Source organism: Amblyomma mixtum, chromosome 2 (genome assembly GCF_055824585.1).
Source record: "Amblyomma mixtum isolate Tamu chromosome 2, ASM5582458v1, whole genome shotgun sequence".
Taxonomy (NCBI): Eukaryota; Metazoa; Arthropoda; class Arachnida; order Ixodida; family Ixodidae; genus Amblyomma; species Amblyomma mixtum.
Genome location: NC_143013.1, coordinates 297998371 through 298017188, shown reverse-complemented (window position 1 = coordinate 298017188; position 18818 = coordinate 297998371). Strand labels below are relative to the sequence as shown.

The following is an 18818-nucleotide window of genomic DNA, read 5'->3' as shown; positions in this document are numbered from 1 at the left end:
GATCTCAATCATTAACTCTTTCCTGTACTTGAGCACAGCCCAGTGCCCAACATGGCGGCTCTCAAAGTTCTCTTTTAGAAAAGATTTGAACACGCGGACAACTTTCTGTGCCACTGTAGCAGAGGCTAGGCAGAAAAAGGTAGGAGACAGGACTTTGTCCCCGAGCCATGGGAAGGATGTCCGGGCTAGGTTTGAGGAAGGGTAAAGGGAAAAAGATGTATAGAAGGTGCAGTGTTGCTAGGACTGAAGCAGTTGAGGTAGCCCGCTCCCCACGGCACGGGGACAAAGGCCTGTCTCGGTCCCTCTCCCGCATAGCAGCTGATACAGTGTCACACAAAGTTGACCGCGAGCAGAGCACACTAGCACAAAGGCATGGAGGTCACGTACGGTGTCGCCTGTACGGTAGAGGATCCGCGGTACAGTCTTGTTGACAGCAACGGTCACGTCTCCTTTCGATATTCTGGAATAAAAGAAATTTTCCGGTTGGCATCGATGTCAGAAGCGGAAATGTCATGACAAAATTTCAAAGTTTCATACAAATTTGATGTATACAACGATAGCATGTAGTCACTGAGCACTTTCCACCTGGAAATGAGTTCTTAAGACATACTTAATTGAATACAGGACATCATTCGTCATTCAAAAGGACACTGAGAAAAACCTTATACAATTTTTGCTCACAGTAAAAATCGGTTCTATATCTCTTTCCGGCGATGTTGATGTTTGATCGGCAAAAATAATACGCATTTAGTGTTAAGTAAAGCGGTTTTCAGAATTTAACATTTCTTTCCGTCCACGCGATTCGAACTGCTGACGTCAACAGGGAAAAAGATTTCGCAGTCCCCAAATGGTGATGTAGTCTCAAAAATCCGAGGTCAAAAAAAAAAAAATGTCGACGCCATCGCAATTTCCTTGCGAAAATGGCCAGTAGTGGCGACATCTGTATTTCAGTTCGGGCTTTTCCTATAGCTTATGAAAGCTCCTTTTTCAGTTAAAGTAGCGTCTCTGCAATTACGGCGCGGTTATCTGTCGATACTAAACAACTTCAATTTGTTTTCAGTACCTCTCTAAGACAAGACTTAAAAATAAATCATGCTCTCAGGAGAGCGATACGACTACTTCGAGAGCAGCAATTCTATGACGGACTCAAACTGGGTTGTCAGCGGCATCGTAGTGCAGCTGCCACTAAAACTCCCGCCATCGACTGCGGTCACAGGACAATAGCCATACGCTGCTCTAGATATCTGTGGCGTCTACAGTTACGTGGCTCAAGTAATATTGGGAGGAGCAGTGGGTGGGCCACGTTGCATGTAGGGCGGTCACTTCTTCGGAGTGTTTAGTTTTTCCCCCGTGAAGAATATAAAAGTACTTCTACTCCCCATGCAAGTACCACAAGACTAACACGTGAAGGGGAGTACTGGCAGGAGTCGGAAGCAAGAGAAACGTATACTCACCGCTGGACGATTGTGAACCGCGTGAACAATGTCTGCATCAAATTCAAGGCCTGTATAAACACCTGCAAGGAAAAACAAAGGGGTTAAAGTTTGGTGTACAGTCGTAGACGTAAAATAATCCGAAGTCCGCTTCTACGATGAAACTACTCTCACGTCTTACCTAGCTAGCCGAGCTTAGTAGACAATGATAGTACGTATACGCTGGCGAATTCCGCTGCTGCGCCCGCATATAAATAGAATAAACGTTCCGGTCTCCTCTGCTAAATGCGTGAGGATAGAACACTGAAGCGTACTCCATATTAGTGCGGCCTAGACAGTTCTACACAAGTGCGCGCACTGTCCAGGCTGTCTGAGCTGCGTTAGGTGAGCGTTTCACCACGTAATGACACCAGCTTGCTATTAATGCGAGAGCATTATATGGCTCTGCACGTAAGCAAAAAGTGTTCGTAATTTTGCCCGCACGATTACGTCGTTCTCTGAAGATAAATGTGCGAAAATGTAACTGTAACAGTGTGTGATAAAATTTCGTAAAAAATTGGTTGATGAGGTGTAATTAGTTCACTAATTAAACGCAAAAAAATACACTTAGACGTCAAAATAGCCATGGCCGTCGATATAGTACATGGACGTCCGAAGAGCCACGGACGTCGATATAGTATGTGGACGTTTTGCTTTCTCATTGCTCCAATGCGGGTCAGCATGAACCAGGAGCGACTTTGGCATGCATGCGCGGTTTCCAGACACGGTGTGGCAGAATGCGCGCTCTTCGTCCGTTCACGCTTCGCAGCCGCTCACCGAGAGCACCTTGTCCCGGGCCCCTCTCTGAAGCAGAAAAGTCACGGCCTTGAGCACGTCCTCGGCCGAGTGGCGGCTGCGGCGCGAGTTGTACCGCTCCAGGAACCGCTGCATCTCCTTGAAGGCCTCCTCTCGCTGAATGAAGTTCTTGGAGTACAGCTTCTGAACCTGCGTCGGTGGTCGCTCATCAGCGCGACATTCCTTCACAGCGCAGGCTCGTTCACTGATCTTGTTAGGCGGTTTATTTTTTTAAGGCAGGTACGGCTTAAACGACTGCGTCGATACATTTTTCGATGCATTAGCATTAGAACCCTCAAGTCGGCAAAATCTGTACGCCCGCCCATCTGTCTGAACCCTTGTATGGCAGGTGGCAGGTAGAGAGAGGGCTATCTCTCTACTTGCCACCTGCCATACAAGGGTTCAGGCTATCTCTCTCCCCTTTGAGAGAGAGAGAGTGGAAGAGGGATGGCGAAGAGAGGGTGGCAGGCAACAGGTGGCAGGAATGGAAGAGTGGGGCGGGGGTACGATGGCTTGTGCCGCCTGGTGATTGGCGGATTGGATCATGCCCAGTCAACGGCAGCGGCTGCTTCATCCAAAAGAACACTACTGCTAACGTGTACTCTGCCGCATCATTCGCACTGATTGTCTGTAAATCTTTGTTAGAGAGCTCCGTGCGCCAGATTTTGCGCACTGCTATAGACATGCTATGCCTCATAATTTCTTGGTGGGAACATTTCTGCCTATGTTCTACCTCAAAACTTGCTGGTTATAGAGTGGACACTACAACTCACGCTAGCAAATCAGGAGCACGACAGCTAGAATATCGCGCACGTGAGTGCAGTTCTTGGCTGGCGTGATAGCCTGACGTATACGATAGCAAAAGTGCCGACTAATCAAGTACCGTTTTAAACATGAGGACGGCTCGAAAAACTCGGCCCCAGATTTCGCGGTTACAGTTATGGCTTCTAGTTTAGTGTCACCCAAATTGAGAGAGTATAATGGCCAGTGTACGCCGGCTTTGAATTAGCCCTGACCTCGTAGGCAGCCGCAACTAATGGGGAAAAAAGTTCTCCTGGAAGGAATAGTTGAAAAATACGGTTCCTATTGTCTACATTTTCTAGTAAACTGCCCATTCAACTTAATGTTCGCACTTGGTTTTGTCATCTACAAAGTGAAAAGATCCTAAATACGGGCAGAAAAACTGCCCATGTCTGCGCTCTGCGACGGAGGCGTGCTATGGTGGAGGTGCACTGATGTAGGCGCCAGATATTTGCAGCATACAAGCACAAATAGACTTTTTATCGTACAAGAACCCAAAACAGAGAGCAGGAAGTAAGTACTCCTGGACTAATGGACCTCCTGCCTTTGTTTCTTTTTTGGCTAGCTTGTGTCATAGTTCGAGCAGAGTTCTGGCTCATGAAGATATTCTACACTAAAAAAATTCAGGGGGCACTTTGGCTCTCTAAAGTGCTGCAAGGCGAAAGCTTTTCCTGGCGCACTGTTTGTTTTTATTTATCTTTTATTTTTCATGTTTTGTTTTTGTATTTTTATTTTTGATATTTTATTTTTAGTTTTTATTTTCATTTTCATATCTTATTTTTATTTTGTTTTTATTTTTGTTTATTTTCTTATTTTTATTTTTTATTTTTATTTTCTTCACTTTATTCCTTTTATTTTATTAATGAAACCCATGCATTCACTAGATGCGCCTTTATTCATGCTCGAACCTTGAGCCTTCGTGGCGGAGTGGTAGCGTCTCCGCTTCAAATGCCAAAGGCTGGTTCGATTCCCACCCTCGGCGCAGTTTCTTTTTAAGCAGTGACGCCGAAAGGCGGACAAATCTGCCGACGCGTCTGTCGACACGGCTGCCGACAGCGTCTGCTAACGACAGTATGAGCCATTAAAGGCTTTCACCTTAAAATAAAAAAGAAAGAAGTGGCAGCGGTTTAACTCTGTCTATTCAGACAGAGCGAAAGCTCCGTTACACTTGGCTGCGCTTGCTTAGACGCTTGAAACACCTCGCAAGGGTTTCAGGCACACACTGTCAGCCGCGCTCTCATTCAAGGCGAAACTGCATGCGAGAGCGGCGTCGCCTCGTTAAGCGAACGCAGAGTCACGTGCATAATCACATGACTACATCTAGCGAAGCGGCGGTCGGCGCACCGCGGACGGAGCAGCGGCGAGTCACGTGCTGTGACGTCACAGCCACACCTCTGGCGCTTCTCCTGCTCAAGGTCAAACTGCAATACCAGATGACCTTGGCGAAACATGGCGTAGTGGAGATATCGCTCCAAACATTCTTAACTTATAGACGTGTGGGCTTTGACTTTATTTAATAAAACTAGAGCTCCAGTAACTCGTTTCTTCCTTGCTGCACTTATCTGTCGAGGGGAAACAACGCTGCAGAGCTGACCTTACCAGCCGTAGTCCAAAGACTTCAATAGGAAGAGCAGCCTCTTGGCGGTCCCTCAGTGACATCCGACCCAGCACCAACTCCTTGCCGTCTTCCTCGCTCTCCATTCTGGCCCGTGACAGCCGAGGAAAAAGAGAGGGGAACAAAGTGAGCTTTACCTGAGTAAAGCTTCCATACTTGGAGGCAGCCCTGGTGTCCCCAATTCAACAACGTTTATTTACAAGCTGCCATTAGAGACGAGGGCGACGCTAAAACGATACAAAGTCCAAAGAAACAACTTGCGGTCAAAGAGTGATTGCACTACTCCTGTGGAACTTAAAACATTGTTTACGAACACTCCAGACGCGTTGCACTATTTTGAAGAAGGTTGCATACGCATACATGTGCATACGCCATTCTTGAGAGCGACTGGCTTGAATGACAAACTTTGACTGTGCTCCTCACCCCTTCTTCCTTTCTCTTTTCAATCCCCTCATCCCTCCTCCCCGTGCAGGGCAGCCGACCGGAATGCCCTTCTGGTTAACAACCCTGCCTTCGTTCTTCCTCTTTATATATATATATATATATATATATATATATATATATATACACACTTGCCAACAGGGCCTATTATCAGGTACAGAAAGGCACAAGACAGGCTTTGAATATGAAGTCTACTGATGTTGTTCGCGTCGGCTGATTCACTTAAAACTTTCCCATAGGCGCCGCTTATAGCTGGTAGCAGAGCCTCGTATCTCGGATATTTGCTGTTGATGAGCACCACACACATCCTGTGTTGATCCGTAAACCAACATAACTAACAAAATATAGCCATGACATTAAACCGATTTCTGCGGATGGCATAAAGAATTTTACATGGAACTACTGGCTAAGCCGAGATGCCACTACTCCCCAATTCTCTCTGCGGACGCGACGCAGTAAGCCAGCGATGACATGTGTACTTGCGCGCTCCAGCGACGAGCCGGTTCTCGAGTGCGAGGTACGAGTTCTTGGGGACCTTGGCAGCGGGCGGACGGGGCGCCGACTGCTGCTGTTGCTGCTGCTGCTGCGAGACGACGGCCGCCCGCTGCTCGGCGGGCGCGTTGCGTCCCGGACCTTCCAGCTGCGGGTCCATGCTCACGTGCAGGCCCTTGCCCACCTTCTCGGGAGGAGGCACGGGCCCTGCGGCCGAACAGCCCTTGTAAAAATTGTCTATAGACAGTCTACAGACTTCTTATAGACTACATTGCCTGCCTATAGATATAACTTACTTTTTGTCTTTCATAGCCTATAGAGTCTCTATAGACAAAAGTCTACTCAAAGTGTATGACCATGAATCTATAGATTGTCCATAGACTGTCTATAAGCTTTTGTATTATCTATAGACTGTTCTATGGGTTTTGTCTATAAAGAGTCTATAGACTTTATAGACAGATGTCTATAGACAGTCCATAGACTGTCTAAAAAATTTTTGCAAGGAAGCGAACCACGTGAATCCACTATAATCGGATAGAACAAAAGAATGAAGCAGCAAATGGCCCTCAAAGGAAGCCTTCCAGCCAATGGCTTCGACCAATTCTCATGACGTCGCGATCGATTCGTTAAGTAATCAGTTGTTAACTTGTTAATGCCCTTGCTCCTACCAACTCCCTGCAATGTCGTGCTACCGGGTTCAAGAGGACTAACCACGACGTCATGAAAATCGGTTGACACCATTGGCTGGAAAGCCTCCTTTGAGGGTCATTCGCCGCTTTGTTCTTGAGTTGTTGCCGACTATACTTGGGCAGATCGCTACCAAATAAAAGACGCTGCATGCGCTGAAGGCTAAGGATGGGCGCAACTAGCGAAATGAAATTAATTTAAATTCTTTGTGAGGAAAGGGAAGGTGCAGTAATGTCGCACTCTCGGTGAGCACCTGAACCACGCCGGGATGGACTGGATGAAGGAGGGAGTGAAATGAGGCAGGAAGAAATGCCATTGTAGAGAGCTCTGGATGAACTTCGACCATCTGGTTCTTTTATGTGCACAGTCTGGTTCCATCTGGTTCTTTTATCTGGTTCTTTTATCTCCCATCTGGTTCTTTTATGTCCATCGCACAGTACAGGGGACTTTCTGCATTCCGCCTCCATCGAAACTCGACCGTCTCAGCAGAGATTCGATCCCGCGACCTTGGGCTCAATCGCCGAGCCCCATGACCACTGAGGTAGCGCAGTCGAAGTAGTGGGCCCGTTTTCCAGCCATTGGCGATATATTGTTCGGTGCCATCTAAGCACAAAAAGTACGCATAACATCACAGCCTCCGCCTATAGTACGCAGGAGGCACTGTGTTTGGCTCATGGTACCGCGTTTCCACACTTTATCATAATGGGTACAAGAGCCCTTGGGCAAGCGAACGGTTTTACCCTCGAGGTTCAAGCGATTGAAAAAATTCTGTCTAGTGAAACCGTTCATGGGTCGGGACATGAGTCAACGGTTGCATGTAATCGAAGGACATTTGTAGAACGCCGGCTTTGCTGATGGCTCGATTTGCAGAAAATCTGAAGCGCCCAGCGTGCTGAGACGATTCGAGCCCGGCCAGAAGTGTACAGAAAGATTTGCTGTACCATGCCGATTTATTTTAGTTTACAAGCGGGCTAGCAGAGCTCGCATAAAGTTACAGAAGTGCTTAAGACGTTGTAAGTGCGCTAAATTGCGCTGACCCGTCTCTCAGCAGCATAATTAACTTTAAAGTGCAGCGTACTGGTTTCTGTGTTTAAGAAAATGCAAAAGTTACCTGGAAGAGCTGAGTCCCGCTCAGGGTTGTACTGAAAGAGAGAATGATTCGTCAACGAAATTGCAAATTTGTAAAACCAAATGTTAGGAAGCCGGACGCCTATAGCGTTAGAGGTCCCTTAGCCCTCTTTTGCAACTCCACAAGCACGATTCTGGTACGCCCACTGCAGGGCAAAGGTCTCTCCCATGTCTCTCCAATTAACCCTGTCCTTTGCCAGTTGTGGTCACCGTATGCCCGCAAACTAATCAATCTCATCCGCCCAGCTAACTTTCTGCCTCCCCCTGGTACGCTTGCCTTCTCTTGGAATCCATTCCGTTACCATTAAGGACCAGCGGTTATCTTGCCTTCGCATTACATGGCCTGCCCAAGCCCATTTCTTCCTCTTGATTTCGACTAGGATGCCATTACTGTCGGTGAATTATTTCGTAATCTCAACATGGAATGAAATCACGAAAAAAAAAACGAGCTCAAAGAAACAGATTCGTTTAATTTACACGTTGAGCAAAACCGGTTTCGGTGTATTGGCTTTACTCTGCGGGCATCTACACTAATCCGCGTGCACCTGGCTTCAGTCAAGAAACACGCGCTCCACCCAAAAGCAACACACAACGCGTGCCAGTGGATATGGGGCGGTGGTTGTCCTCACCCCTTCCATCTCCATGAGCTCGGGCAGCCGCAGGTGCTCGTAGGCATTCAGGCGGTACTCCTCGATGTGCTGCTTCTTCTGGCGCGCCCGGTCAAAGTCCTCCATCTCGACAGCCATCTGCTTCTCGATCACCATCTTCCCCAGCTTCTCACCCACCTCGCCAAGCATGTGGAAAGAACTTTAAGACCCCCAGAAACTCCTGCCTCACATTACAAGCATAAACGCGACTATTACGCAGAATCGTGGCATTCGACGAAGCAAATGTTCCCGCCGCTTTCCACTTGCCCTTTTTTCTATGGCACCGGCGAGGCAGATTACCGGCATGTTACGGCACACTGCAAACTCTTGCAAAACAAAGTTGGCTAACACGCTCCTACAGCCGTGGTTACGGTCCAGGACTACGTGGCCGACGGACCATGACCATTAGCACAACGAGACCCAACAAACCACGGGGAAAACTTTCCGCCCATTATAGCAAAAGATTAAAACAAGGGGGGTGGTCTCGCTCGCTGCGACAGGGTAAATGAAGCGCGTAATGCGACTGGTAATGCTGCGCAAGACATGTCGTTCGACTGCTCGTATAGTGCAGATCTCTTCGCAGCACACAGACACGCACGCATACACATATGGGTACTGACACCAGCGTGCACAAGCACCGGTTTTAGGACGTGCCTTTGTCAGTTCTGGTTTCCAGCCCCGCCTCCGCGTTAACTCCAAAAAAGCCCATTCTGCCCCAGCACAAACCAGGCGTGTCAGATGCGTAGCCAGACTTCACTGTAAAGGAAGAAGGCTGGGCTACCTTCAGCGTCTTAAAGCAACCTTTCCGGACCCGTTAGGTCGAGCGCCTCGACAAACGATGCTATAAAGTGTCACTACCACTTAAAGCAGGGATTAGAGGCGTAAGAGGGCACGTATTAAACTAAGCTTTTTTTATTTAGAAGCAGTAATGTGTTATGTTAAACTGAAAGCGCCTAAAGATCACTCGTTCTGTGTGCGCGAAAGTATACGTATGAGCGCTTAGCAACGCGAGAACAACACACGCAAGGGCTGAGGACGGATTCTTCCCTGTCACGTGACCTGTGGGAGGTGTAGATGCCCACAGGTCGCATGACGTGACCTGCTTATGATCCCAAGTTGGGTGTAGGAAGAATCAACGGGAAAGGGAACATTTATAAGAAGTGAAGAGCGAGCCTCATTGAATCGAAGGCTGCCTCGATCCGACATTTGAGTGAAGAATGTGTTGAATGTTGAAGTAAAGAGGGTGAGAATGGTCCGAAGGACGAAGGCGAGTTCCAGGCATATCGGAAGCATTGTAAAAGTTATTCAAAGATGAGCCAAATGCATTCAGACATGATTTTCGCAGGCCATCAAAAATACCCGCAATGCAGCGGCAGGGCTTTCTTATGCATTAAGGTGGACACCCGATGGGCGGAACCATACTTGAGACCTGAACATCACGTGACACCGTGACGCCCAGAAGCGTCGTCGGTAATAATGCTAACGACGAGCGGAATGCGATTCGATAGCGCTTTATCAGGTTCGATGCGGCTCGCAACACTGAACTACCATTCGGTCTCTCGCACAAGTTAATGGGGTTTCATTCCCCATCCAGAGACAGGGCTCAGCGCATTAACGAACTTCGGATGCCGTAATCATTTATACAAAACTATCCGCCGGTGAAACATTATTTGCCGAAGGTACTCAAATAAAAGCTAGACGACTCTGTTTTTGTCCAAACATATGTGCAGGCAAAGTATAGACAGTCTCCTGCTGCTTGGGGTTTTCTTTTTCTTGGAGTGCAGAAAAATGGAAAGCAACAAACAAGTGAATTTGCATTGTCTTACCTTTTGAAGCTCGACGACTGCGTTCTTCAGCTTCTTCGCGAACACGAACCTCTCCTCTGCAAATAAAAGCCAAGGAGGAACAATACCGGGGACATTAGGGGTAATTATGGAACCGGAAAGAGAGCCTTCTTCACGGAGCTTCTCATTCGTACTAGCAACTTACGTCTTTCCAATAAGCGTACTTTTTTTTTTTTTTTTTGCTAGCGCGAGTGATCAGATTGCGGGTGCCAACCAATAACGAAGCGATCTTACGTGCGGGGTGCTTTGTGGTTTTCAACCCTGTAATGGTCAGGCAGCCAATGCGTGGGATGACTGCTATAGTCGGATACAACTCAACAACAAAGCGGTTTTTTCACGTCAAAGGATCCCCTTCCAGACAATGGCGTCGGCCAATTCTCATGAGGCTGCTAGAGGGACAATGCAAGGAGTGATAGATGAAAGGAGTCAGTCCCCTCCCTGCATTATCACGTCGCTCCCTGCATTGTAACGCTAGCAAGTTGATGAGTTAATCGGCCGTCACTACTGGCTGGAAGAACGCTCCGTTGACGGGGAAAAGCCGCTTCGTTCTTGAGTTGTAGCTGACTACAGTGTCATCCAGAACACTATACCAACTATAGCAAGATGCCGTTCTTATGTCATGCTTTTATTAGTTCGCGATCTGCTTCTACTGTTCATGAAGGTTGAATTGCGCATTGCTAATGACGGAATTTTGATGGAAAGGTGTAGTGCACTGGAGTTCCGAAACTGCAGAAAACTGCACCAAAGCCCCGCAAACCCGCATTTAGTACAAATACATCCACCTATCAGCCAACCTATCCGGTGAGCTCCAAACACACCACTGCCACCTTATCCTCGACTTGGATTTCGCGTACTTTCTGCTTCTTTAAAAAATGCGCTAAAAAAGTTTAAATAAATGCCGTGAAAACTTTCGAGCCGAAATTTCTTCAGGGGAACATGCTGCGATTAATAAGAAACAATACCTAAATAAAAAGGGCTCCTCCTGACTGCGGTGTCAAAGAAAGAAAACTCTTCGATCCAGTACGGCGTTATTGTTTCGTCTCAGCGATCATCACGCTGGCTCGCGGCGTTGTTCCAGTTGCGCAAGTGAGCGATTGAACAGAAAGAGAGAGTAAGAATAAAGACTAGTCGCTGCTTTGCATGCGGAACACACCGTCGCACCGTCACCTCCGACGTCGCGAAAACAAAAACCGAGCAGAAACAATTGCTTTAGCACTCCAGTTTATGAGAGCGTTTCGTATTTCGCGATGCTCACGATAGGCGGCTCTTCTGTGTTCGCACTCCACTGTGTAGCGACGGCGACAGGGTCGATTGTTCATTCTCCGTCAACTGCGGCTTGGAAGTCGTTCACAATAAGAGCTCGTATTCTATACAAGCGTTTTTTCACTATAACCGAAAAAGAAGGGCCGCACCCTTCATTGGCTTCCGTGGACATCGTATGGTCATTATCATTCCTGGAGTCGTTCTCGGAAGCACTCAACGCTAAACGGAAAACAGCAGCAAAAGTCCTCATATATTTTATAAATGCGTCAGCATCACAGTAGGAGGAGGCGATGGGGGAGAAAACCCATTTACTTTTTTTTTATGTGTGCGTGCGTTTTTTTTTTTTTTTTGACGTCATCCGGGCACGGTCACGCGGTTTTGAAGCCTGAACGCAACGCCGAACGCCTACCACCAGCGAACAGCAAAAATCTGCCGTGCAAAAAGTGCCGCATGGGGAAACGCCATAATGATTTTGGAAGTTGCACAAAAGACTCTCTTGCTTCTTAATTTCTTCGTGACCTCGTTCCCTTTTCCCGGAAATTAGTGCGCATTAGCATAAAAAGCACATCAGCTGGTCATTCCCTCGTCACGGGTGATTTGCCTCGACGGCCCTCGCAAAATGCAAGGCGAGTAAAGAAAAACAAAAAAAAAGACAGAGTACCAGCTCCTAGTTACGTTGCCAACCGCTTGGTACCAACAACAGTGAAGCTCCTGTCCTCAGACAGCTTTATGCAGTGTCCATGCGGAGAATGCTGAGGGGCAGCAGCAAGATTTCCTTTTTTTTTTTTTTCTGTGCCGCTCTCTGGCACACAGTGTTCATGTACCGCTGGATATGGCGCGTTTAAATGTGCTGGTGAATATTTATCAGCAAAAAACACTAATTAGACTTTCTCATTGTTGCTGCTTTTAATTACCGCCGCCACATTACCAACGCAACGGTTGGTAATTAAGGTGAAAACAAATTCATAATTAAAAAATTATGCAGGGCAATTTTTTTTACGGATTTTGTACTTAAACACACTCATGCTCTCGGCTGAGATTGGTTTGCACTGATGCTTCATGCCAACCGCTCTTTTTCACGGGGTTTCAACGATTATTTTTTGGTTTATAACTTTCGCTCCACAGCGCTCACAAACTTCTTTTGAGAAAAAAAAAAAAAAAGAACAGCAGAAAAGGGGTCGTTCACAAGAAGAAGGAATAGACAGCTAGACGGCGCTGGAAGCGTTGTCCTATCTACCCGTTCTTCTTGTTTGGTTTGGTTCAGTTTATAGGGGTTTAACGTCCCAGAGCGACTCTTCTAGTGAACGCATCCTTTTCTCCCGGTTTCTTTCCGTAACCATGCTTCAGCTTCAAATACTTGCTCTTTCTGCGAGTTGACTTCAGTGATAAATCCACAACTAGTACTGTAGACCGACAGGCGGTTAGGCACAGCAGGTGAATGAAGTGCATAGAAGCGTGACGAGACAGGCGTGCTCCAAATCAGCCCAGGTAATCGGCCCAATATTTGAAACGCATTGAACTGAATTTAATTGAATTGAATTGAAAAGGCCTGTCCTGCAAAGGAGCAGAGTGAAACCATCCATTTGCAATATCGGGCCGATTACCTGTGCAGCTTTGGGGCGCCGTCTGCTAGAATATTACCATCCGACTGTCTGGCGAAACAACGAAGAATTAAGTTGAAGAAATAAGTTTTTGCCCGCGAATCTGCGTCCCGCAAACTTTTCTCCTTGACTGTACATGCATAGTTCGAACCAGGTAGTGATGGCTTGCCATCAATGTTCCCACATGTTGTGACGCATCGAGTGCGCGGATAAAGAAGAGCAAATTCGTCGCTCACCGGCGATGGCGTCCCTCTTTTTGGCCTCCAGCTTCCGCAGTATCTGCGCCACCTCCGTGTCCACGTACATGTCAAAGGCCAGATCGTCCATGGGGGATATCTCCTCGTTCCTGCGGCGTCACCACGCGGCAAGGACCGCTGAATCGCGCTCCATAATAGCACGTGGCCAAGTGCCCCGGCACCCACATCCTCTTAACGCGCTAATGATCAGTGAAGAGCAAGCTTATAAGGCAAGGCTCGTGCCTTGACACTACGTGTTCAAGAGAAGGAAGGTTGTTTCTGTCTTTGCCGCTAGAGCGGGTTCTGGTGGTTCAGCAGTGCGGAAGGGTCAGAATTTCGCTGTCAGCCTGATGCACTTGATCGAATAAGCACGATCAAAGGCTTCTTAACATGAAGAAATAATATGCGAGTTTTAACACCTACATAAGACGCAAAATAAAAACTTTCTTTTATTAATATTTCGTGGAAATGGACAGAAAGTAAAAGGTTACAAGTTACACACGCTGCTCAAAGGGATCGAACCTAAGACGTTGCTTGCGTTCACCTAACAATTGAGCTAGGCTGACGGCTGTTGACAAGTTCCTTCCTTCGAACTGAGATCACGTGCCAAATGGCGCTTGCAGTGCGGCAAAATATGGCAGGTATCTGCCATAATGGTCCCTAGGAGCGCTTGATAACTAGCCATTTCAATGTCAGTCACGTAACAAAATCCAGTAAACGTAAAAGTGACCAAAGGCACCGCGTTGGATGACTTGAACATGTGGCATACAAATGTCGTGAGCTCATTCACTACTGGTGACATGTTTCTTTTTGCTGTGCACTTTCTTTGGACCCAGTTACGGTGAACAAAGGTATGCCTCACTTAAGTCATATGGCTTCTCTGAGTGCTGTAGCCGTTCACCTGTTCAGCTTAACTTGCTTACGAATTAACATTACGGCTACAAGCTACATGGAGCGCTTGTTAAAAATCGCTGCATACAATTCAAAAGGATTGCATTCTGTTATTTACAAGGAAGGAAAGCTGTGTGAACTGATACGTGGTTGAAAGCCTTAAACCAGCCAAGAAAAGCTGGTCATGAAAAAACAACAGTTGTTGTACATACCTCAGCTAGTTAAGAATTACGCGGCGGATTATGTGATCTACCTTTGCAATGTGTATCTCAAACCAAAAACGAAACTCATACATTCAACAAAAGGGCCGATAAAATTCCTAGCAAACGAGGACGTTCAGCGATATTCAGGCTGCCTTTTCGCGACTCGAAATGGGCAGCGTGATGAAGAGTCTCGAAAGAACAACAACGTCGTCTACTTCAAAGCACTGTTTCTGCGATCCGTTTTCAGTCATTTATTTTTCGCGGAGCAACCGGTCTTTCAGGCGTTCACCCCTTCCCACGCTGACGTAGTTTCTGTCACGGCAGGGCGTGGTAACGATCATTCCACCCGCGCTCATTCATTAACAGATAAGGCGATAAAATGATGCATAATTAGAAGATACAGAAAAGCGCAAGCACAGCTCCTCCATCCTCGACCGCAGAGGCCACCGAATGTTCTGCAGTGTTTCCACACACTTTGCGCGGTACGAAACAAACGCAACCAGAAAAAAAAAAGAAAAAAAACGCCACAAAACCAAGGTTCAACAGTTCTCACTGTGTCCTCTCTGTGCTGTCATTTAAGCCGTGGGTGCTTTATTTTCTGCACGTACAGACGCTGAGTGAGCCCCGCCATGTGTCCGTCATTCGGCGAGAGCGTGAACTCGAGCAAGCTATGCGGACTGTGACGGACGGCTGGTGACACGAAAACGTGACGCGGCGTCGATTGCAAAAGTGATAGCGCCATGAGGCAATGGCAACCTTTCGCAATGCTCCAAACCCTATAGAGCACGATAACGACAGTCTGTGCAGGTGTAACAGCTAAATGAAACAAGCTGCAGCGGAATTTTCGTACCGAAGCCAGAGCGTAGTACGCTGTGAAGGACAATGTAGAGGTCTTTGGACTCGGTGCAAGGTATGTTCGGTTTAACTTCTCGAAGCTGGATATGGATTCTGAGAGACGCCGCAGTTGTGTGCTCTGGATTAATTTTGACCTTCTGAGGTTCCATAACGTGCGCTGATATGCCATTACTCAATCAATCTATCGATCGATCGATCAATCAATCAATCAATCAATCAATCAATCAATCAATCCGTCTGTTGATTAATTGGTTTATTAATTAATTAATTAATTGTTCATTTAATGTGCGTTATTAGCTTCATTAGCACTCAGTTGTTATCCTCAACTCGCTCTGCAGGATCATGAACAGGTCAGCAGCATACATGGGTGTTCTAATGTTCGCTCTCCTATAGTCAAAAAACGAATTTATTACGAAGCAAATAACTGGATATTTTTGTGCACGGTAGAAAAACATCATTCCCCTCAGTGCACACCGGTTAAAAGCCTCAAAATACACGTAGAATGCAATGGACCCTATGAACAGCTCCGTATGCGCGGTGTATGACACTTGTATTTCGTTACAGTGGTTCCCACTTACCGCTTGATGATGGTCTGCCACGTCGTTTTCTTTTACAAACCAGTGCAGCGTGTAATAATAAGGGAAGACAATGACTCTTTCTGCTGAAAACACGGCAAAATAGCAACACGTTTCCCAGCACCGAAAACTGTTCGCTCGTTGGTTAACAAAACGCGAAGTCTGCTACATACAAATGAAATGGAACGACATCGGAGATTACATTTCAGTTTTAAGATTTTGCAGCAATTAATGGTAGTTTTATTTTTACGAAAATGAGACCCGAAAACTGAAAAAGCAATGTATTAGAGCAAAGTATTATGTCGGTCATTTTGGTTTTCGCACTTCTTAGCCATCTTAACGTGGTCACAGCAGCCATGTATCGAACCTGCGATGAGGTCGCGTGTTCGATGCATGGCTGTGAAACAAGTTTTAGAGCCGAATTCGCATAATCCTACTGTAGCAAGGGTCAAGACAAGGGTCGAGAGCAAGCCTCTGTCTGATGGCCAACTTTTTAATGCGAAAGCAATATATGGCTCATCGACCGGGAAACCCAGCGTTGTTAACCGCAAAAGTGGTCATCATCATCATCATCAGCCTGACAACGCCCAGGGCAAAGGCCTCTCCCATGTCTCTCAATTAACCCTGTTCTTGGCCGGCTGTCGTCACCGTATCTCCGCAAACCTATTAATCTCATTCGCCCACCTAACTTTCTGCCGCCCCTGCTACGCTTGCCTTCTCTTGGAATCCACTCCGTTACCCTTAAAGACCAGCGGTTATCTTGCCTTTTTTTATTACATGCCCTGGCCAAGCCCATTTATTCCTCTTGATTTCGACTAGGATGTCATTAATCAGCGTTTGTTCCCTCACCCACTCCGCCCGCTCCCGATCTCTTAACGTTATACCTATCATTCTTCTTTCCATAGCTCCCTGCGTTGTGCTTAACTTAAGCTGAACCCTCTTTGTTAGCCTCCACATTTCTGCCCCATAGGTGAGTACCGGTACGATACAGTTGTTGTATACTTTTCTCTTGAGGTATAATGGCAAAGAGACATTCATGATTGGAGAGAACCTGCCATATGCGCTTCACCCCATTCTTAGTCTACTAGTTATTTCCCTCTCATGATCCAGATCAGCGGTGACCACCTGCCCCAAGTAGACGTATTCCCTTACCACTTCCAGCACCTCGCTACCAAATGGGAACTGCTGTTCCCTTGCGAGACTGTTGAACATTACTTTGGTTTTCCGCATGTTAATTTTTAGACCCGCCGTTCTGCTCTGCCTGTCTAGCTCATTGATCATGCTTGGAAGTTCACCTCCTGGGTGAAAGTGGTCATGAAAAATCTCAGATGACGTCACTGTGGTATCAAAGTAAAATAAAATTTCTTCCGGAAGTGCGGGGAACTGAACCCACGACTTTCAAAATGCGAGGGGAGCACGCAATTCATAAGCCAGAAAACCGCGTCGCTTCTTAGCGAACAAAGGTAAACCTTGTATATGCGCCATCTTACGACTATGTGCTAATAAGTAGGTTGGCATTAGAAAGAGAAAAAAAAATAAAAATATAAATATAGAAACAATGATCTCGCATTCAAAGTACGTAAGTAGTCTTAAGTGCCCTCCGTAATTCAGACAATAGGATTTGTCTTTATCTTCCTGAGAGGAAGGCGAAGACAAGTTATTTCGTCGAAATATTGGCTACCGGTCCGAGGCTCCCCCTCTACGCCTGTTCATTTCGTTTCGTATTATCAAGAATCTCATCTTCCCGTCTTCTCTCCAAGGCAGCTCCTGTCGGAGCCCACGTATAGTTAAACGTGGTTGTCGACGCAGTTAAATTCATCGTTAGTCGTCACCTGGAATCCTCCCAGATTTACACCTGCCTCGCTCACCTCGTCTTCTTCAGAGCCGTCCAGGCCTTGCACGTCGTCCCCGATGACATTCAAGGCCACGATTCCGACCTGAAAGCAACCGCAGAGTAGAGTGAACACCCGTCTTATTTCGGGAAGGTAAGCGCTCTGCGCACACATCACGCAAAGTCGAGCAAGCGCAACACTTAGTTTCATCATAATGTAACCGTGCACAAGCTGCACTCGCGGTCAAGTTTCTGTGGCACTGCAGCAGAGGCTAGACAGATAAGGGAAGGAGACGGGCCTTTGTCCCCGCGCCGTGGGGAGTGGGCTGCCTCAGTCGCCTCAGCTACCCTACACTCTAAACAGAAGGGAGCAAAAACGGAGTAAACTCCTCCCATTCATCCCTCCGCACCCCTAGCCCGAAAAACCCACTCCGCACGGCGCGGGGACAAAGGCCCGTCTCCTTCCCTTATCTACCTAGCCTCTGCTACACTGCAACGGCAATCAAAAGCGGGCGTAAACGGGGCACGCACCTGGTTATAGACGTTGTACTTGTTTACGTGATTCGCGTGAATCAAAAACTTGACAAAATCCCCAATGGCATCCACCAGCACCGACTTCAGCTCCCGTGACTTGTACTCCGAATGCAGGTTGTCCGCCAGGGAGACTTCCCTGCAAGGCAGGAAATAACTCTGAGTGACGTAAATGTGCTATCAAAAGATATCCAAATATTTAGGGATATAAAAAAAGAATCAATTAATCCCTATTCAATGGCATCAGCGCCACGTGACATGGCTTGCAATTTTAAGCTTTACTCGAGGTCATAGCAATAACATGGAAGTCATTCACTCGTGAGTCGTATCTGTAAGTTCGCGTGATCCAACGTCTCCTTCCTCTCCCTACAAGTGGAGAGGAGCAGGGGAGCGGACAGAGAGGAGGGTTCGCGGGTGGAAGTAGGAAAGGGAGAGAGAGATTAAGCTTTTACAGCCAAAAAAAGGGAGATCGGAACGGGTTGTGGGTGAGGTTCTCAGTTCAGGACTCCAGTAGCTTCAGCCGACGCTTTGGAGACGGCCACTAGCGCTTCCTGGTCTCCCAGGGTGCCGTTGGCCATCGTCACCTACCAGTGCTCCAGCGCCGAGTTGGGCGGAAGTGGTTGGATTTAGCTGTGCGTGCCCATGTAATGTGTGTGAATGTGGGAACACCACCACACCAGGAACATGCATGAGCGTATAATTTTGAGTGAATGCGGTGTAGGTGGTGGAGATGGGGAAAAGTGAGTGTTTGGATGCATCTTAGGTGGTAGGAGTTTACCAGGGAAAGTTGCTTATGTATACGACCTCCAAGATAGGGGATGTTGGCGCGATTGAGAGCAGCGCAGACATATCTATGGGGCTGTGCACACGAAGCCACATCCGTATACATGGTCGTGGTGTCCTAGCCGTA

General features: G+C 47.2%; 1 protein-coding gene across 1 annotated transcript in view; it reads right to left on the bottom strand.

The window, feature by feature from the left end:
* Nucleotides 1–18818, bottom strand: part of LOC149364627 (centrosomal protein of 104 kDa) — a 49567-nt gene that overhangs the window by 14957 nt on the left and 15792 nt on the right. The window contains exons 4-15 of the mRNA XM_089574592.1: nucleotides 17909–18047; nucleotides 17415–17483; nucleotides 15550–15578; nucleotides 13023–13132; nucleotides 9905–9960; nucleotides 8061–8216; nucleotides 7415–7445; nucleotides 5604–5823; nucleotides 4668–4770; nucleotides 2250–2417; nucleotides 1455–1516; nucleotides 388–460 (exon numbers count right to left, since the gene is read on the bottom strand). Of these exons, the coding sequence (XP_089430718.1) occupies nucleotides 388–460; nucleotides 1455–1516; nucleotides 2250–2417; nucleotides 4668–4770; nucleotides 5604–5823; nucleotides 7415–7445; nucleotides 8061–8216; nucleotides 9905–9960; nucleotides 13023–13132; nucleotides 15550–15578; nucleotides 17415–17483; nucleotides 17909–18047 (1216 nt within the window). The remainder of the gene's footprint in view (nucleotides 1–387; nucleotides 461–1454; nucleotides 1517–2249; nucleotides 2418–4667; nucleotides 4771–5603; nucleotides 5824–7414; nucleotides 7446–8060; nucleotides 8217–9904; nucleotides 9961–13022; nucleotides 13133–15549; nucleotides 15579–17414; nucleotides 17484–17908; nucleotides 18048–18818) is intronic.